This window comes from Danaus plexippus, chromosome 11 (assembly GCF_018135715.1).
Source record: "Danaus plexippus chromosome 11, MEX_DaPlex, whole genome shotgun sequence".
NCBI classification, from domain to species: Eukaryota; Metazoa; Arthropoda; class Insecta; order Lepidoptera; family Nymphalidae; genus Danaus; species Danaus plexippus.
The window spans coordinates 1,124,416-1,146,503 of NC_083544.1; the positions used below are offsets into that span (position 1 = coordinate 1,124,416).

The 22,088-nt window shown below is 28.6% G+C and overlaps 1 protein-coding gene across 1 annotated transcript; it reads right to left on the minus strand.

The window, feature by feature from the left end:
- Nucleotides 1–550: 550 nt before the first annotated feature.
- Nucleotides 551–19,147, minus strand: LOC116765761 (elongation of very long chain fatty acids protein 7-like). Its single transcript, XM_032655352.2, has 6 exons — nt 18,991–19,147; nt 3,755–3,898; nt 3,443–3,633; nt 3,163–3,243; nt 1,908–2,207; nt 551–1,470 (listed from the first exon to the last, which is right to left on the minus strand). The coding sequence occupies exons 2-6, from the start codon at nt 3,813–3,815 to the stop codon at nt 1,234–1,236; spliced, it is 870 nt and encodes a 289-aa protein (XP_032511243.1). The 5' UTR covers nt 3,816–3,898; nt 18,991–19,147; the 3' UTR covers nt 551–1,233.
- Between the last annotated feature and the right edge of the window lie 2,941 nt (nt 19,148–22,088).

The window sequence follows — 22,088 nt, forward strand, 5'->3', positions numbered from 1 at the left end:
GTCGGTTTATTAGAAAATGTGCGTCACACCTTAGAGATATTAAACAATATTTATGACTAGAAACAAAGGATTTCTTAAAATTTATGATAACCTTTTACTTGTTTTGTTTAAAAAGATCAATTTAAAAAAAGCAACAAGAGCTTCATAACTTTCCTTTTTTACACTTCAAAACTATTTAAACCGAACGACTAACAAAACCTAAATATAACCCACAAATAGACAGGTCAAATAGTTCAAAATAAAACTTTATATTCGAGTATATTTTTAATATTATAGAATATTTGATAATATTTTATAACAAGTGTATATTACAACATTATAACAACACACATTGGAAATATTAAAAACAAAGGAATATGGAATTCATTAATCGTTTGCGCACCGTAATTAGCTAAACCCCAATTTTAAGAATAATTAAAGTTATTGTTACACTCGCGATCACTACACCTTAAGTATTACTATAAATATGAACTTGTACCAATTGCTATTTTTAATTCCGATCAAGACCCAAGATTTTCCACACATGAAATTAATTTTATATTTAATTCGATTTTATTTTTTTTGAAAATTTATTTTTTCAAAGATAGTTTTCATATACACAATAACGGTATACGATTTATCATATCCTTGAAACTTAAAAATTCAATAGGGTTATGTTAAGGTGTTCATTCATATATTTTTGTAATACACATTTCTCAATATAACTCGTAGAATATTAAAAATATTTTAAAAATGGAAGAGACTTGTTTTTTTGAGCAAATCGCTAAGACTATTTAGTAATAATGTACATATTTATATACAGATTGTTATTAGTTTATATTAAATGCGATCTACAAAAAAATATTTATCCAATAACAGATAAAGATTTTTCTTAGACCACATCCCTATGAATAATATTAAGTACAAGCTATATAAATTATTGATAAATGTGACCAAAAATAAAATAGCTCTAAATAACTCACGATAATACAATAGAACTCTTAAAAATTGACTTTCATTAAATTTTGATCCTTCAGTTGGTAACTAAGTTTGACTAAAATTAATGCAATTCTTACTTTAAAAAAAAATAGCGGCTATAACTATTATAGCAAGAAAATGTAGCATTTTATTCAAATTTTGAAATAATTATATTTCTGGCAACTCTTAAACTATTACCATCATAGTTTTAAAGAGGAAGACAGCACTGTACATCTGACCTAATATTTACAATACGCTCAAAATGAAAAAAAATAATTAATCAATCTTTTTGTCTGTATTCCCGACTCCATTTACATTTCCATTTGATATGGCACCATTGGTGTCTTTCTTGTCTTTCTTGCCGGTTTTTCCGTAAGCCTTATAGTAGAAATCGTAGAAGAGATAGTAGAAGAAAATGGAGTTGGGTAGAGTGAAGACGACGGACCAGCGAGGGTACCCGCATTCATAGAAGAGAAGTTGAGAAGAATGGATGAATGCAATGCAGAACTGGAGCTGAAAATATAAAGGTATATAAGTGGTTAAATTAATTTACTAATTTTATAACTAAGGCATTAACTTGTGTATTTTAACCCACATTCTTTTTTTTTCTGCCAAACATTATTTTAATGATACTCCATCAATAATATCATACTAAGTTTTTTTGTTTGTCAAAAATGAAAAGTACCTACATTTCAAGAACAATGTATATTTTTATCTCAGAAAATATGTTTAGTTAAAACTGCATAAAAAATAACGTAGTTGATGGAAACATTTCCTTTTCCCATCTTTTACTTTTCTTTTAAAACTCATCTATCTTACATGAAAAGGATCTCATCAAAATCAATCACAACTGAAAATGAAAATCCCCGTATCACATGTGACTATTTTTCACATTATTATTAAACCTGGTGAAAATGAATAAAACGTAATGATAGCCAAACAAAGATTACCATTTGGAGAGTTGTTATGTATTTCTTCCAGAACAAATATTTCTGTAGATGGGGTCCCATGGCCGCTAGCATGTAATACATGTACATAACGATGTGCACAAAGGAGTTCATTACTCCGATCAGTGTCCCATGACCCCCGGGGTAGTACTTAGTAGCACCCCATGATATCATGGGCATCACAGTGTGGTGATACATATGCAGAAACGTGATCTGTTTCTCTTTTTTCCTGATCACGAAGAATACAGTATCTAGAAGTTCTGATATCTTTGCCAGGAAGTAAATATAGACGCCTCTTGCTACCTGCAATTTAAATGTATAATTAAGCTTCCTAATTGCCGTATTTACCAACTTCTTGCTTTATAACATTATACACTGAATGTTTATAAAATACAAGGTAATTATATAGTGTATACTTATAAAAAATACACACTTGCTTATTCTCCAGTCGAATAGAAAACACAACATGGTAATTCATTATAATTATACGGAGAAATATTTACAAAATTAATGATCGAGGTTCAGTGAAAAAGAACGTTATAAAATTAAATGAAACAAAAAATGTAATTAAAAAAATGTACATTTTCAAATAACAACTTTAAGTAAAATATTAAATTGTAATATTGATGGCTAAGATAAGGAAAACGGAGCCGTTTTGTACGTTCTAGATGTTTTATTATGTCGTCAATGCTTAATAGAATAATAAAAAATATAACAGAAACAAACAGAAATTTTAATTTATAACGTCGGAATAAATTTTATTTAATATTAACTTTGTCAGTATCAAGATTCAGCATTTTAATTAAATACGTGATAGACTGTTCTTAAATTTTCAATATGCCAAAAAAACTGGTTATGTTTCGTATATATATTAAGATTCAAAATTTTAAATATTGTAAACAAAATTTCAAAATCACACAAAGTAAATGTTACGTTTAATATAAGTAAGGATAAGCCTTGGATATAATGAAATACTCAATAGACGCTCGATTAGTTTTACGTTGTCCTAATTCATAGATATTTGTATATAATAATTATCATAAATTACTAATAACTCAATATAATTTGATTTAAATCGTCAAAATTGAATACAAATTTGACCCCAAAACTGCAGTTTCTTATCAAAACAAACATTCAGACGGCCTCAATAAATCGCAGTTTTATAAAAATATCGAAATGCCAAGGCGATAATTTAGAATATGAATAACTGACCTTAGCCAATAAGAATTTAGAACAAGAAACTAAATCATATATTTACCCGGAGGGCTTCAGGGGTAGTCGAAAAATCGACTGGTTGACATTTCCAACTGTAGGTCCTCAACCAACCAGCGTCGAGGCCCTGAAATTAATATATTTCCTCACATTATTATAATAAGCAACAAAACATCATAACAGTGTAGTTATGAAACAAGAATCTATATACAAAAACTATTCTATATTTGATCATAAAATATACTTATTTATGTTAACAATTTTAATCTTCTGTATCGATATTATAAATAGCAACAGCTAACGACATACTTGAATAGAATACAAACCTCGTAAAACAACCAGCAACTGATTAAAACTTGTAAGAAATTATAAACCACCAATGTCTTCTGTAACTGGAAGGGTTTTTTGTCCGCCATGTACCGAGGACCCCATTTCAATGTGAAATACAAATACAGGCCGATTATCGTCAACCCTGGGAATGGACTGGTGATCAGAAACCAGTCGTTTGTTCGAGGATCTGGAAATATTCAAACAGTAACCTTACATAAACTTCCTCGGTATGTTGAGATTAAAATCATGAACCTTTTATAGCGGAAATAACCTCGTAGGAATCTTACTAAAGTTCAAAATATATTTACCGGCCAATTCTACAAATAAACGATGGTATGTTTTCGCGATCGAGTTATTTGAGACCGCCATTTTAATTTTCCTCTTTGTCACTTCCGGCCGGCTGTCATGAAAGGTTTTCCAGCATTTTATTGTAAACTATTCTAATGTGAAATCTGTAAACAAAGAAAACGTAGTTGTTATTATAAAGGTTACATAAACCATGAAGTAAACAAAGTCTTTCAAAGACAGCGCAACAAAAATCCATAAAGTTTTTAAATCAGAAAATAATGTTAAAGGAAATATTTTATTTTGTGATCCAATCATACACAAATTAAGTAACTTTAAATTCACAGACAAAACGAACTGTAATAAAACTCTTCATATGTTTTTAAACAAAAAAAAATACTTGAGTAAATTTAACTTTAAAAGAAACAAAAAGTCTTAAAACACTTTTATTAGATGTAACTGTAGCAGTCACACTTTTTATAGATGTATAGAATCTCAATGAAAGTACATTTCAATGGGAAAATTGTTTCTTTTTGGCCTTTATAACGAATCATAAAAAACCTCAACTCATTCCGAAGTATTCTTCATTGAGATGACTTTAAAAAAAAACGCGTTTATTGAAACATTCAGACAAGATCGTCTCTGGAGAGTTGACAAATGTAATTTAGTCATCGATTATAATAATTATCAATAACTTCCGTAACACTGCACATTGCACAATTATCACAAAATAATAACAGTGAAACAAATTCTTTAACCTCGCTTAAGATCTAAAAAGATACTCAACATCTTTTTTTAAAAGATAAATCAATTCGCTTGATAGCACACAATAAACTTTTGTAAAACCAATTATGAGGTTTAATTTTCCTACATTTCCATCAGATAGAAAGACAAACATTATTAAGTATGATCGTACTAGAAATATTATATGTATAATAAGCTCACTAGACTATCGAAAACAATTATAGAAAGGAATTAATCATGACATACTTTTAATATAACAATAAAGCCATGACATATGAATGTAATAGAAAAATTCTTTATTTTTCCCTATGCATTTTACCTTATACTAAAGCCATACACGAAAATAATAAATCGACCGGACTGTAATATTATGTGCATAAGAAAAGACGCTATTGTTATAAAACATCTCGCACTAAAAGAATATTGTAATGTATGTGCAGCTGATTACTTGGAACATAATTAAACATAACTCACTCCTTATTTAAAACATTAAGGATGTCTATTCATCACAAGATACGTGTGTCCCCTGGAGAGGCTTTGACGCAACTAAGCTCCCTCCCTAGCTCCCTCGCCACCATTTTGAAAGATGACAAGGGCTGCGCGTGTAGACATACTGCCATATTTATATTAGTTTTTTGATAAATTTAAATCACAAAAACGTGTAAAACTTCAATTATTGTACTAGTTTTAATATAAACTTTTATATTTTTGATGAATTATTGGACGCCGTTGATAACATTGTTTCTAACGTTGATTTTATTCTTACACATGCGCGCTGAGATCTCAATTTATGTAAGATTTTTTTTGTAAGCATTTTCGTGACGTTCAGTTAAAAAGACCTCGATACGATTAAACAAGGTCTTAAGATTAAAGTTAACGATATTATTATACGGAAATATATTTTTTTTAATTTTAAGATTCTGTTTTAGGTATTTTTTATTAAAACTACATAACGTCTACGATTTGCCTCGAATGAAATCAAAAAATGAGATTTAAATGATTTCATTTACCTGTGTAATGACAATGAGTCAAAAAATATTAATACTAATGATTTTTCATTACCTTGTGTGTCATATACATTAATGTTTTAAAAAAAAATTCTTAGTCTCTAGTAAAAAAAAACAGTAAAAGTAATAATTAAAACGAGTCAAGTCAAGATTTTCTTAAGCTAATCTTGATATTAAATTTGTTAGACGAGGAAATGTCTGATATTATAAAAATACAAATTACATTAAAATTACACCACTCAATATAAATACAGTTAAAGTAACAGTGACCGTGAACTTGGTCTGCCAAAAATTTGAGGGTCAAGATACAATCCGAAACAGTGCAATACAATCACATACATTACATCAACTTGCAAGATGCAGGTCTGCAATTCATTCATACCCGCCGCGGTAAATCTTTCTTTACGTCAATTATATTAAGACACACCCGCCGGTGTATAAGTCTATATAATAACGGGTCTTCGAAATTGGCGGTTTAGTTGCAATCAACATTTTTATTTGCGATTCGAATGGACTTTGACCTTTTTTTAATAAATGCTATATTTGCTTAACTCAGCTGGCTACCGGTTACGTCACTGATTTGGTCCGCTGCGTGTCCTAAATACCGCGGTCCAAAGAATACTATACGGAAATCACTCCCACTCTCACTCACATTACAAAATGCGTAAGTAAAGGTTTTACTTTCATGGTAAAAATGACATAAAATAGGAATATTATGTTAGATTTTATTTAAAAACATAATTTATGAACAATCCACGCCATTTCACATATACAGGTATTGTTATATATATAACAAAGTTGGGACTAACGCGTTTTAGAATATTGACACTTTAGCTTTAAGTAAAAACCTAATGACTTTATAACTCATCTTTTCTCTGTTTGACGTTACTCATATAAGATTATTTCCTTCAAGGAAGTGTCGAAGAACAATATTTTATCACCGTATAATGACCATCTCAATTAGTTTTACAAAAATCCACCAATAGACGTACATATTTTTAAATATAATCATTTTTGATTGGTCATAAATGGCATTTTTGTTATTGAGTATTAACCATAACATAATATGAGATTTAAGTATCCATTTTTTTGTAGGAATACATTTTTAATATTTTGAACTTGGCGAAATTAAAAACCTTTGAATACATATTTGGATATTTTTGTTCCTTTTGAAATGGCTCGTACTATTTCTAGGCTTATTTAATTTTTTAAGACCGTCACTTATATATGTATACTCATATTAAGCGAAGTATGTATAAAAATTGGTTTTATTTTACTTCACTGCTACGTCGTAAATAATTTTTTTAATTCGTTTAAAAAACTGTATCAATAATGCTAAAAATGCTAATGCTACTTAAAAATTTTTTTTTTTTTGTACAAAAACATGAAAAAAATGTAAAAAACTACTGTTTATCTCATATTACAAAATTATGTTAATTATCTTTTGGTTTTTACTCCATAGTTATTTAAGAACGGAAAAATTAAATAAAATTAATACATATAACGTAATCGGAGTAGGTTCCACGATACCTTAAATCATTAAAATTTTCACAAATTTCAATATAGCAACAAAAGTTATATAGGCTCTATAAGAATTAATAACATGTTATGAGTAATGATAAAGCGAGCAAAGCTTAAATAACAGGATACTGCAACATACCGGGTCCATGGAATGTACTTGATTACACAAGAATCATTATTAATTGTTTTTCTATTTCCATTAATGAACTAGTCACCCGATGAATAAATTGTTGAGTTATTACTCTTAATTATACAGAGACGAGAAGGACTGTCTCCATTATGAGATCAGAAAAAAAGACTTAGACAGAAGAGAATTATACGATTCTATAAAACGATACGAAAATTAGAAAAACTTGGATAGTTATATATAACGGACGGACGAGAGAAAGCCAAAAGAGAGGAAATACTCATATACCTAATTGGTAGTGAGCTTTAATATTGTAGATTTTGCCTCTCCATATTTGGCTTTAAAATTGTGGTCAGACCGAATAGTCCTTTGGAGTTGTGGTAAAACTTGTGGCAAACAGACTTAAATGTTGCAAAACCTGAATAGTTTACTATTGACCGAAAATCCCAATTCCAAAAATATTTTTATGTGTGTATATGTATAAATGTAAGCGTAATGTATGTGTGTGTAACACTGTTGAATATCGAGTCCCTTGACAGCTGTAACATTTTAAAGTCTAAAGTTCCGCAAGCAGAACTGTGAAAATGTAAACGGCCTTAAGATATCTTTTCCTTATTGGTCTTAAACTTTGCTTTATATCAACGTTCGAACTTCCGCTCTTATAACAGACATTTAACCGTGAACTTCAATTATTTGGTCACTCATATAAAGGCAGGACATTGAATAAAACACTATCATTAAGAAAAAAAATATCCTGAAACAAAACTTACTCTATTTGTAGAGTAACGTCTGAACCGCCGCTTGCTACCAATATTTTTTAAATTGAATATAGAATTGAGCAAAATTTTGAAAAAGGAAATGGGCTATCTTTCAAAAGGATAACACATTTTCTGCCCCACAGACTTTCAACTTATAAAAGACGAAAATGTTCTAAGACGGTTTTGAAAAACTTTTTTCTGGTAACATCTTCTCAGACTTTATCTTAATGAAGTCTCTGTGTTATATACAAATAAAGAAACACAAGAAAACAAACTTTCACATTCATTGCAATAAAATCTGTAAATGACTCCAGCAATTAAAAACTCTTCAATGATTACTAAAAACAAGAGACGAACGTCGAGCAGCGTGTGTGATGATATAAATAAATTACTATTAAACATTAAATAAAATTTATATTAAATAAAAACCAAAATAGACGTTAAAAATATATAAAGATTTATGTTATTTGTTAATCCATTGATTGTTATAAGCGTAAAAATTTACTATTCCCATAAACTAATCAATTTTGAATTCATCTTTCTATTATAATTACATGGTTGTTAAATTTTAACGCTGTGTTTATAAAAATTGAATATAAAAATTAAATTTAAGCGCTTATTTGTGAATTCAATCATCAATTTCTTCGTAAACACATTTTGTTATTTATATAAATATTATGGAAAAAAAATGTGTTTTAAACTCATCGTCTCGAAGCGAGAAACGATTTCAATGGAATTTTTATTCGATGATATAATATTTGCGAACGTTACACAACAGATGTATATATACATATATGCATATAGTTTTAGTTATACTATTTATAATACAAGAACGGCTATACGGATTTGACTGAAAATAGGTGGGTAGGTCGCTTAGAACAAGGAGACGGACAACATTTTTTTCATCCAATTTGGTCGAAAAATAAAACCTTTTAAAATCCAAAATCAACTCGAATATTGCCTCTAAGGGAAACAGAGTTCGCTCGGCACTAGCTACACATTTATAATTCTAAAACTTACACAGACGAAGCCGCCGCAAATGTTAAATAAATATGATGTTTAAAAACATTACCGATAATATCTGTCCAGGCATTACAAATGTTGGAGTAACGTTACTTAATAATGCCGCGTATATTGAATTACTAACTTACATAGCTTAAGTTATATATATGAGATATACAAATATCTGTTAAATATTTATTCGAGAAAGCAAAGTTACCAAAATGAAAATCCCTTATACCATTTATACAAGACAAGCCGCGTGCAGAGACTAGTGTTCATTAATAGTTATTTTATTACTACTCTATGCTAGAAACTTTTATTACTATTCTACACTAGATACCTATTATCTGCAAAAACCTGTGTTCGCAGATTATTTCAGTTCCAAAAGTACATTTATTTGATTATTTTCAATAAATAAGACAGATGGACAATATTTGTTCTTTTCTCTTATCTATTTTAGTGAACCTATGAAAATTTTTTTTTCTATTTTTATTTCATTTTGTAGTCTTAGCCAAAACAAAACATTACCAACGTTATATTTCAAAATAAAACAATTATAATATAAAAAATATCAAAACTATGAATAATGAATAAAATTATCTTATTATAACTTAATTTGTTAATGAACAATCGTGAGATGTGTAGTACAAGGTATAAAATTGAGAAACGTAAAAAAAAATATGTTTTTGATTACTATGTACGCAATCAAAACTGTTTTTTAAAAGGTTAATTTACCCAAAGCTTATTTCTTATTTAGTTTGTTCAAGATCAATCAAAGAGAGAAATAAAATCAATACTAATATGAGACGATAAATTTATAGATTGCAACTAAATTAATTTATTCGTTGGCTCAACAATAATATTTTATAACTTATATGTATATTAATATACATATATCAATTCCAAGATCCAAGGTCGAGTTGAATAAATGGCACCTTGAGAATTCAAATGTAATTCGCTTCCAGTCAACTTGTTTTGCAGGAATATTCGAGACCTATATAATTTAATCTTTTTTTTTTTCGTTTAATTGCGTAGGAAATTCTTTTGAGGTTACCATAAAGCCGATACAAATTGGATTTAATTTATCGCTTCCATTATTTACTAGAAACAAATGGAAGCGATAAATTTATCGAAATTTTAAAATAAACAAACTTTGACTTTAATTAAGATTTCTAACAAAACGTGTTGGGCATATTTCTTTCGATTATTAAGGCTTAGGGAACATAGTCAGCGATACTTTATTTTGTATCTTTTATAACAACAATATTGTTTCTAAACAGGAACTTTTGATATCAAATAAATACGCATAAAATTAACACAATTGAATAATTAACGAAGGACATTATTACAATATATCAGTAAAAACATAAAATCTCAACTATGCATTTATACTAGCTCCAAAAGCAAATAAAACATGAAACCTTCTCAAAATGGTCGACGACACTAAATTTCGTGAACTATTAAAATCAAACCTTACTTCATAATATAACAAAGATGAAAATCGCTTAAACCTGGAAATCTTTTAAACTTCACGTTGCGCAGTTCAAACAACTCTAATGCAAGTATATGCATATCTATGCGTCTGCGCAACCCAATGCCCTACTTAAATAACCAGCGAGTGAATCCGAATATCCGATGCTCTTCTAACATTGTCTCTCAAGTGTCCTGTGGATCTTTATCTTCACATAACAAAGCTTACTAAAACCAAAACAGCTTATTGCTAAAAACATTAAAAACATCATAATTTACTGAACAGCGAAATGAAATACTCAATAGAGTTTAGCTTTTACTAGACATAATGTTGTCAGCGATTCTTCGTCGGTTTAATATTTCAACATGTCAGCACCTCTTAACCTTTTGCATTAGCGCCGTTTTGCTTCGTTCATGATGGCTTGAAATTAAAAGGTTAAGTCACTATCAATATATGTTAAAGGAGATTGTCAATTTTGCTCGACAATTAAGCTACAATGCGCAGACAATGTATGCTGCCTCTGTTTGCTATTATTGTGGTAGTCTTGTTAATAGTGCTACGATAAAGCGAAAGTTCATGTGAAAGGGAAGTACCATTCCAACTCAATTACATAAGAAATTTATTATAATTTATAACGTACTAACTTCTAACGCTATCTCTAATACTAAAATATAATATTAGTACGTTATTTGAGGCTTTGAAACCAATTGTTTATAACTTTGTCCGAGTCTCAATACTATATACTAATATTATATCACAATTTATATAATAATATACACATTATGTAATTATTATGTCATTTATAAATGTCCCACGTTGAGGTCATATATACATCATAATTTGTTAGTCACACCTTTATATTTCATATAATATGTTTTGCTGACTAAATGTATTTTGTATATATTGTTCCATACATCATATGCTTGTTGTTGTAAATGGAAACATTAACGGGTACATGAAAAGGGCTCGTAATCGATATTATTTGTTCATATAATGATAATTAAGATTTTTGCGAGTACATATATAAATGAAAAAAAGTTTAACACGATGAGTGTTTTATAATTTTAAACTACATTATCCCGACGTTTCGGTTACTTTACAGCAAGCCTGATCACTGGCAAACGAAATGAAAGTGCGATGCCACTGTGAAATAATAAAAAAAAAAACGAGTAGTATCCGAAAAACTTGGTTTCAATTATTTGTTCTATAGTTCTGTTGCAATTTCCATTATAAATCATGTCAACAGAATGTTAGATGAGGTTGTGACAGTTGTATTCGTGTCAGTGGGTACAAAACTGACTCGGGGAGTGCAACTGGACACATTCACGTCACGATGTTATAATTATGGAATGACTATTCAGAATAGTCGAGCCGTATTTAAAGTTTTCTGTTTAAATATAGTACAAATGTACCTATTCACTGAGAATTTCCCGAAAATTATATGTACAAACAATAAGTTAAAAATATCATTTGTATTGTGTCAATGTTTCTAATAGTCCGTGTAATTCAGATGAGATAATAAGTCTCTATATTTTTTCCATGAAATTAAATATAAATTACTAATTGGTTTGCTAATTTCATATATATTAAAGTTATTTATATATAAATTATTCAAATGAACAAAATGCAAAAATTATTAATGAAAAAATTAAATACATTATTCAACTAAATGCATACATTATTATATTTAATAGAAACAAATAGTGTTTCTGACAGGATTTTTAAATAAAGAACAACATCGAATGTCATTTAAGCCACCGTTTTGTAAATTATATTTGTTTCCGCTCATTTATTAGCTGTTTAGATAAAGGTTATTTTTTTTTTTTTTTGAATAATAAATTTCATATTTTTGAAGTAGTATTTGCTGATCAGCTTTAAAATCCAACAAAATTTAAAAATCTGAACATTATATATCATGTATCGATTTATATTTTCCACTAAAGTGACCTTGAAATTTCTCATATATTTATCTCAAAATAATTATAATGTCTGCTAGAACAGGTTATGTGCATTGTCAAGTATGTTTGTAGGTCGTTCAAGAAATCGTAACACAGCCTCTAAGTATTAATTTAATGTACTTTCAATGAAACTAACACGGTCGTAAATTATGAACCTCTTTCCATTTAAAATCATAATTTAACCGAAATGAATTCTTATACTCTTATGCGTAGTTAAACAAATATTTCTTAATAATATGTTTACCCTCTGGGTGATCTAGATGTTTATTATTATGAAATAACTGTCATTTCTATGGGCATATCAAGAATAATGGCGGGCCACGTAATCCTAAAAATTATATCATACAATTCCACGTCACTAAACTGACCGCGTGTTAGTGAAAGTTATCTAATACATGCGACGGCATGTGAGAGCGGAGGGCTCTGATTTCCACGACTAAAAAAACGCTGGCAAAATAACGACCTCCGAAATACTACCTCACTTTAAGTCAAATGTCATAACTTTGTGTCTGATTCAAAAATAAAGTTGATAGGAATTTTAAAGTACTCGGTTCAAATAAATCGACAAAAAGTTTTATCTGTTAAAATGTCTGGTTGCTTATTTTTCTACTTAAACTCTTTCAAATAATAATAATGTAGAAAAATGACAAGTCTAAAAAATCACAAATATGAAATACGTAATTAAAAAGTGATGAGAATATACAATTTATCGATAAATATGATGACTATTACGTACGTAAATTATATAGGTATATACAAAGATGTATGTATGTATGTATATATTCAGATGTATACAAAGGTGAAGGAAGGCTTGGTTTCATTCTTGAATTTAAATAGTTTTGATAAATTTTAAACTTTTACTATTATGTAATATATATTTATTTGACCTCTCCATTTGGTACAGCCTCTCTCCTTAGATAGACAGAGATATCACCTTACTTATGTATTCTAGATACATAAATATATAAAATACTTCACCTAACAACTTTCAAGAAAAGGTTAGCATGAAATAGTAAAATTGCTCACTAAATTCCATTTACGATTCATTACAAACACGAGTAAATGTAGACAAAAGTACGTTTTAAGTAATTAGTTTTTGAAGTATCTGTAAGGATAAAGGTCAATTCATTAATCACTACATTCAGTAAGGCATAGTGTACTCGGAACCTTCTCAGTCTCAATCAGTTACGCACTCGTCAAATGTTTTGTTTTTATCTGTGACTGGCGCTCTAAGTTACGTGAGAGTGACTTTCTTGAAGGTTTGCTGTACTAAAGATAAGACGTAACAATATTTTATTGTTTTATTTTGATCTTACCGCAAAACTCTAAGCGAATTTTGATTACTGTTTTGCGTAACACGTCGTATCTATTTTTTTATTCAAGAAAGTTTTACGAGACGTCAAAAAAACTTAAACAAGCATATGTAGATTTAATTAAACATAGTTGACATTTTTTTATTGATCGATATAAAAACAATCATGCACTTGCTAAAAGTAAAACAATTCGCAGCTTCTCTGTATCAGAGACACAGAAAATATAATTTGTATCGTATAAATTTATCCGATTCTTTTTAAAAAGTATTATTATTTAACTGCAATTATAATCCCATGTTTATTAAATCATTTCAATATGACTTAATTAATTTTTATAACACAACTCGTTTAGCTAACACGAATACATTTAACATAATGGAAGACTATTTCAATTTATATATGTATTTTAAAACCACCTAAAAAGAAATCTTCCATAATAAAAATGAAAAATGTGTTTAAGTAAATAACTACGAATACCCGTTCTCACTAACGACCTAATACTAAAATAAGTTTGTAAGTTCGTCATCACTTAAGATTCGATAGTTCATTATGGTAATGGCTAAAATATTTCACAGTTATAATAAGAAACGAAAATAAATGTATTTTTAAAACAATACTTTCAAACAGACCAAATCACGCCAGAGAAGCCAATTTACAATCTAGAAGGGTAATAATCTTTCATTCTCAAACCTTTTATAGTTACGTCATACTCGTCTTTAAATTTCTTTTAAATAAAAAAGTTAGTTTTTCTCAACTCAACCTTATTCGTGGCGTTCGATTTATTGAGACCGTTACGTTCGAGAAATATCTTGTCGTTTTTCAATTCCGATAATTTCACGCTGGGATTTAACAGAATAAGTTACTTGGGAGCAAAAAATATCACTCGTTTTAGAGACTGACCCATATATACAATGAATTGAGACACGTTTAGAATAATAGGATCTTTGGTGTAGTTTTGTGCAGAAACGTGTTTTTAAAGCTAAAATAACATGATATCATGTCCAAAAATAACTGTTAGAAAATTATTATAATATAAATTGTCCCACACTGAGTTGCTTTTATGTTTAACATCACCTTTGATATTTCTAAACAAAAGTGATTTGCTATAGAAACTTTTATAATATAAAATTATTATTATATGTATTGAAATTGCACACACAATTAACATGAATCGGCTGTGTACTTTGTTTATTAGGTTTTTTATCATTAACTATTTGAATATCTAATATAATTTTTTGCTAAACTATTTCGACTTAATAAAATTATGCGTAACGAGATAGCTAGTTCTATATTATGTACAGTTATTTTATCAAAATTGTCAATTTCAAATCTCCTCTGACAATGTAAGTCATCTTTAAAATGTTTTAGATTATAAGAGAATGGATGTATGTATATATGGAGCGGTAGCCGTATTTACGGTACGTAATAAACGAGAGTTTTGTGTAACACAATATTCTCTATTATGCCACATCTGCTGTTAGTAAAAACTATATTATTTCAAAGACTTATTTTTTAACGAATCGTGAATTTAACTGAAATAATATATTTGCTGTAGTCTCACCCAGCGTAATACTTTGTACCCAAACAACAATTTTGTTGTTTTTAGAAACAACTAAAAAAATTCACAAAAATCTGTCTCTAATTCCTATTATGCTTCTCAATAACTACGAAATCAGTTCGCAATTTGTTTTACGAAATATTGAAACATAAGTTTTATGTATAGTAATAATGCATTTTTTTTTTTATAGATCGTGAATCTTACCAAAGAGGTAATTATAAATTATATTTGTCTCATTATACTTGTTTTAGTAAAAATAGAAAACAGCACCTTGTAATTAGAAGTGATTTGGTAAAACCTTTTTGTGCTACCTCGTGGTCCAACGCACCTGTGACTATTACATAAGCTAACATCCAAATTATTAGCTTTGTTGCTATGTAGAACACTTTCTATAATTAATATATTAAATCTTGTTATATTTGCTGCTTTGTATTATGGAAATATCCGGAGACATTGACGAAAATTATATCTGTCAAGAGCGTGCAGGGTAATTTGAGCTAATAACGATCTCATAATATGCAAATATTATAAAGGAACAGGTAAAACCCATAAGGTTGTAATTATTGTTAACCTTTTAATAGCAGTACTACATAAACAAGTCGTAAATGAATTTTATCAATGCAACTTCTAACTATTATGTTCGCTATTTTGTTACTAACATTGATTCAATATCTAAAGTAAGTTATTTCGTTTGTATTTTATATCATCAGAAAGCTCAATCCATTAATCTATCAATCGCTACATATCGGAATATTTTTCTCCTATTAAACTTCTCTGCTAAAAGATATTGCAATACAAAAATCGTAGTAAACTTTCAAAGTTAATTTATTTGTTAGATTTTTTAGTCTCTAATTTACTGTACACCTTACTGTGACTTGTACATATATATATATATATAACGTGACGTTTCACAAGTCATCCGCATGATAATTTAATGTGACCCTTTGAACGACCGAATAATAAATAATTAATTGATATCAATTATTTATTTATTCTTCTTTTATAATTTTATTATAAGTATATACTTAAACTAATTAACATTGTTTTATATAATTTATGCGTAACATGACATGTCAATGTCAAAATATATTTTTACATTTCGTTTATTCAAAACGTTCACCAAGTAAATATGTACTAATATTTTAAACTGTACATTTATTTTATAAAAATGTTAACAAAACTACACCCTAACATTAACAACGCAAAAAAATACATCGACTTTATTTTCGTAAGAAAAATTAAATGTCGCTTTGTACAAACTAGTTCAATCGCTAATTTTATTACAAGTTACTTAAATAAAAAAAATTCAATTGTTTTTAAACCGGAAATTTGATTTCATTATCTTTATTTGCACTTTTTTGTTGAACAAAAAATAACAAATTTACTTGAATATAACTTACGTATAATAAAGAAAAATGTTAACCTCACACGTTCTGTACAAGTCAAGAATGAAAATTTTAAACAAACCATTTTAAGCCAAAAAAAATAATAAAATAAATTAACATCGATCGAATATTAAAAATACGAAATCAATTTTAAGAAGAGGTACCATGATTTCGTAATTTCTTCGAAAGTGGGACATATTATAACTGACATAATTCTTTAAGATGAACTCGAATCGAGGCAACTTCTCATATTTCATAAACAAAAAGCGAACCCGTTTAGAACATGACACTGTTATAGGAGTGTTTTAGATAAAACGTGCTTCTCACACCGCAATACATAATCAAGACGACCACTTAATATAAGAAACGATCTACTTTAACACGCATCAGGTACAAGAAAATCATATGGTAGGAAGAGTAGAAAAAATATTTTGCTCTCTAATTTATATCATTAAGAAAAATTAAATATACATTTAAATGACACTATGACGCCTAAAAAATACGCAGAATATTTTTGAAACACATCATAGTTAACTGATCGAATGAGTTGTCAACAAAATTATTAACTATCGTTTATAATAACAAAAGATAGAAATTGTAAGAAAGAAAGTTATTGAGAAATATATAGTTGCGTAGGTTCATACATATATATATATACTAATGATATTATAATATATGTTTTAATATTTACTAAAGGAAATATACGCACTTGGAACAACACATTAACAAAAAATTATAATTTGTTGATTTAATAACTCGAATACTTGGAGGAAAAAAATATCAACACTCGAGAATATTCCTCATAATTGCAAGTAAGAAGCCGCGAAAATTACTGCTTATTAGATACGATTTCTAATTATATTGCATATTTTTTTTATTATAAAATAAAACATTAACATTTTGAAGTATCTTATAGTGAATATTTTGTTTACGATCTAAACCTTTTATTAGTTTCTGAATTAAATGTATTGTAACTATTAAGAATGATTATTTATGAGATTATTTGTATTTATTTAAACTTTGACAAGTATATCTATTGAATTTAATTCTTGTGCAAATTATTTATTCAGAGTAAATATAATCAAGGCCAACTAGTAAGGGCACATAACTACTATTTAGTTTTCTCGACTTTTTCACGGGACAAGAGAAACGGAAAATAGGCAATCTTACAATGTATTATTAAGCACTATAGAGACGAGAATTCCACACTTTATACGGACGAATTCGTTTAATATATTAGGTAGTTATGAAAATACAAATAATAAAAACGTAGGTGAGAGATTTAAGAGTATATTATATATGAGGTGTTAGATCCGTTTTATTAAAAAGTATATGTTACCCTTATATATTATGTTTGAAATTATGTTAAAAATTTTGTTTTTAAATTAACATTGACAGTTACAAAACAAGAAAATAAACGTACCTATTTCTATCCATCCACAAAAACTACTTAGACATTAAATGTTAGAAGTCAGCGCTAATTATAATGACATTTAAATTTCTTTATAAAAATATAAATATGGTGGAATATAAGGTAGGAAAAACCGAATTGTAATCATGTTATTGTACAATAAAAGGAGTGTAAGTATATTTTCTGTTTGGCAATTCGTGTAATTTGAATTGTAACCCAATCGTACTCGACCAACGTCATCCGGCGTCTAACACGCACATCCCTTTGCAGAATTACATACATTTCATACACTTGTGAAATTCTATTGACCTGAATGATTGTTAGTATTTTCGTATAACAGATTAATTTATAAAATATTTTTAATGTCAATACAAATATATTAAAAAGGACTTCATATAAAATATTAGATTAAAAATTGTTTCAATCATATTAAATATGGCATGCGTATCTTATTGGTAAACTTGCTTATGTAACTTGTAAATAAAATTTTTGTAGGATTTTATATCCACGTAAATAAATAATGTAATTTACAAATAATGTATAAATAAATGTATTTTATAAAAATCGTATCTTATTTCACACATGTCAGAAATGACAACAACGTTTCTGTTGACATAGTTGCTCGTAAAATATTTTCTTGCAGAGTAATAAAAAAATAATTTTGTTTATCTGTTCAAAATTAATTATTAAATACAATAAATAAAAATTGAAGCCAATGAGAATATTTAAATTTTAAACGAAAATTTTCAAAATAAAATGCTTTACATATTCATGAAAACAAAACTAATTCACTAAATATAAAATTGCAATTTTTATTATTTTTTTTGTTGAATCACAATCACAAAAAATCAAAATTTATCAATCAATCATACCAAAAAATAATTTTAATGAAAAAAGGATTTAGGGTGAAAAATATGAAAATTATCCTAATTAAAATGATTGTAATGAATTATATTTATAATATTATTTTTAGATGCCTATAAAAATAAATATATGTATCGAACCTTTCGTCCTGGATATATCACAATAACAGAACACACGCGATAATATACTATAACTGTTCAGGCAGACGTTAAATCGCTATGGTGGATAGTAGGCGACTGATATTTTCTTTGAAAAGGTTGCGCCGGCGCAGGTTGTAGCGTGCTCATCGAAACTTACGTTATGCAATCATGTGGTATGCCTTTGGATAGCGGTCGTTTTCTCTAGACAATTTCTGAAGTTCCATTAATTTTGCGATACCCCACACATTTTTTTTTTTGGTATCGACGATCAGGTTTTCGAGCACGTGACTCTTATTGATATACCGAATAGCTGCGTAACGTATCATAGACCTCTGCTCTTAATTATATATTTAGGTGACTTCCGACATAAATCATAAATGCGTAATCCCATAGACTGATAACGCAATTTCGTCATAATTAATTCTATGACATAAAACAGAGAATCCACATTTTTATATGCAGTTGAAGTTTCTATTGATAATTTATATCTTTGAAATAAAACAATACAAGGCGCAGCCGAAGTTTCCTATTCTATGTCTAATTGTTTCTTATATAATAACAAACGGGTTAGAAAACAAACAATATTTTTCTACGCAATTACCAATGTCGAATTGTATATCTTTCTCCCAAAAAATCTACACTAATTACACGCGTTGTGTCCAATTATAATTCCATAAGCATTCATAAAATTATGGAATGTGGTCGAAACAGTGTTGTCTAACAGTCTCTATACAAAACGATGTATTAACCGATTTTTCACCCCTGAAAACACATTAAAAAACGGTTCTAGAGATTTCATAGTCGCGACATTTCGCGACTTAAAATTTACAAAATTTTGGCGAAACTTTTTTTTTGTTCCTTTGCTTAGTAAAGTTGCTATCACTATTGTATTTACCTTGAAAACACCTGTATGACAAACAAAAAAATTGTTATAACTAATTTCCATTATAAGTATCGTAAGAAGTGTATAGGATTTTTATCATACTACAAAAACACGATAAGATATCTATGTATCTTTATATCTTAAATACATAAATATATTTCTTAAATTAACATAATAATTATATTTGATTAAACTTACACTTCTGACGTATTCAATGATTTGCAACTTTAGCATTCGAAAGTTAGCAATCAAAATGTTATAACTTAAATTGCTAACCGATAACATAATTTTTGAAAATAATTTAAATATAAATCAGATTGATGTTCTTTTTTAATATTCAAATAGCCCAAAACCTTATTAACGCATCTTGTTATTCAAAAATAAAACCAGGCTTTTCTAAAACATGATTTTTATAAATGAAGAAATCAGCAGCACCTTCAAAATTAAAGAATTTGTCAATAAGATATGTGAATGGAAGAAATTAATAAAATATAAATAAGAATAACGATTAATGCATTACTTTTAGTAGATTTTATTATAATTTTTATTTTATGTAATGCAGTGATTACTCAGCGGATGAAAGCCCTAAAGCGGATTCAACTAAGTTACTTAATTAAATGGCTTTTTTTGATAATAGTACAAAATTTGGAAGTATTTTTAAGTACCTTTTTATAAACCAGTAGTAGTAGTAACAGCAGTAGTAAAGTTTTAACAATTCCACGAATGAGTAGTTACAAAATCTGATACGTTTCGATCTTTGAACTCCATTCTACAAGCAAAATAAACTATAGTAAATGAAGCTATCCCTTTACCAATCCGCAGAATATTTGCGACTAAATTTATCCAACTATACTGGAGTAAGCGTACCAGGAGACCAGGAGACAGAAAAACACAAGAGTTTGAATTTGAAGAGTTGTCACCTTTGTTCCTACACCGTTAACAATAACTTCGAGTATAACAAACACACAAATATTAACACTTTCTTACACTTTATATTTAATGGATTATTTCTACCGGAATGTTATATTTAAGTGGACATACTAATCTCAAATACTAAAAGTGAAAACTGTAGTAACATATACTATTATCATCAGCGTATACACATAGTGCGGTAAGAGATCTTACTACAGTTTTCTTGTTACTTTTTATTGCGGTTGACTGTACAGGGACAATGAAAGGTTAACAAAATTGTAGAAGGAAGCGAAAAAGTAACGTATTAAAGAAACGAACTTTAAAAAGTGCAAGATCAAAGAAACACATATGCGGAAAAGACTATGATTTTAAAAAGCTGGTGTAGCTGAAAGAGAAGAAACAATATCTACAAGACAAAAACTCATGTTTGATCTTTCGGTAAGGACGATTGTGTTCCAAAGCAAGGTGATTATAGATACAATTTCAAGAAAGAACTTTAAACACGACCAGAAAAGGTTTAATACCGTCCAAGCTTTACTCTTATATCTATTTTGTGAAGGAAGCTGTAAAGATATGTCCTGAATCGCCAATCTTATCTCTACGTAAAACAACAATGTTACTTCTGCTAGAACTATTGGATAAGTGGCTTAGTGAGCCTTATCAAAGAAGTGCTGAGTAGAAAAGGTTACAGCTGATTCTGGATTGAACAAGGCTAAGCTACTGGTCCAAAAATTATCTTTGATACCTAGAACGACCAAAAGCTATATATATATAGTAGAAATTTTACTAATTTAGTTATTTTACTAACTGTAAAACCAACCTGTATCTAGGAAAAAAAGACCAAAAATCTGGAAGTTCTCATCTTTCGCACATTTATTCAGACAGTAAGAAATAGAGCTGCCGACTTTTTATACAGCCCATACCATTTTATTACAGTTCCGTCGTAAAAACAATGACTCTTAGAAATGAGGTCATACTTAACTGGATATGTCCTTCCAGTTATCCCGCAGACAAGCGTGTACTGTGCTCAAACTATTCCTTCAGCCATCAGCAAATTGCAGTGCAAGTGCACTATATCCAGGAACTCTGATTTCCAAAAGATCTGTAACTTCCTACGAAAGCCACGCACAATTTTGAAGAGATTTTATAAAATGACGATATCACATCCAAACTACTTTGTTGTGTAAGCCGCCGACTACACTCCGTCTCCCAACTTCCCTATAAGCAAGAGTTATTCCAAAGACCCGCTCTTAAACCCTGATGATAAAACATGCTGATAACAAATTTCATCCCTCCAACACGC

Coding starts and splice junctions, on each gene's coding strand:
- LOC116765761 (XM_032655352.2), bottom strand. CDS start 3,815: ATGGCGGTCTCAAATAACTCGATCGCGAAAACATACCATCGTTTATTT. Junction 2,208..3,162: donor CTACCCCTGAAGCCCTCCGG/GTAAATATATGA, acceptor TTTAAATTGCAG/GTAGCAAGAGGCGTCTATAT. Junction 1,471..1,907: donor ACATAACAACTCTCCAAATG/GTAATCTTTGTT, acceptor TTATATTTTCAG/CTCCAGTTCTGCATTGCATT.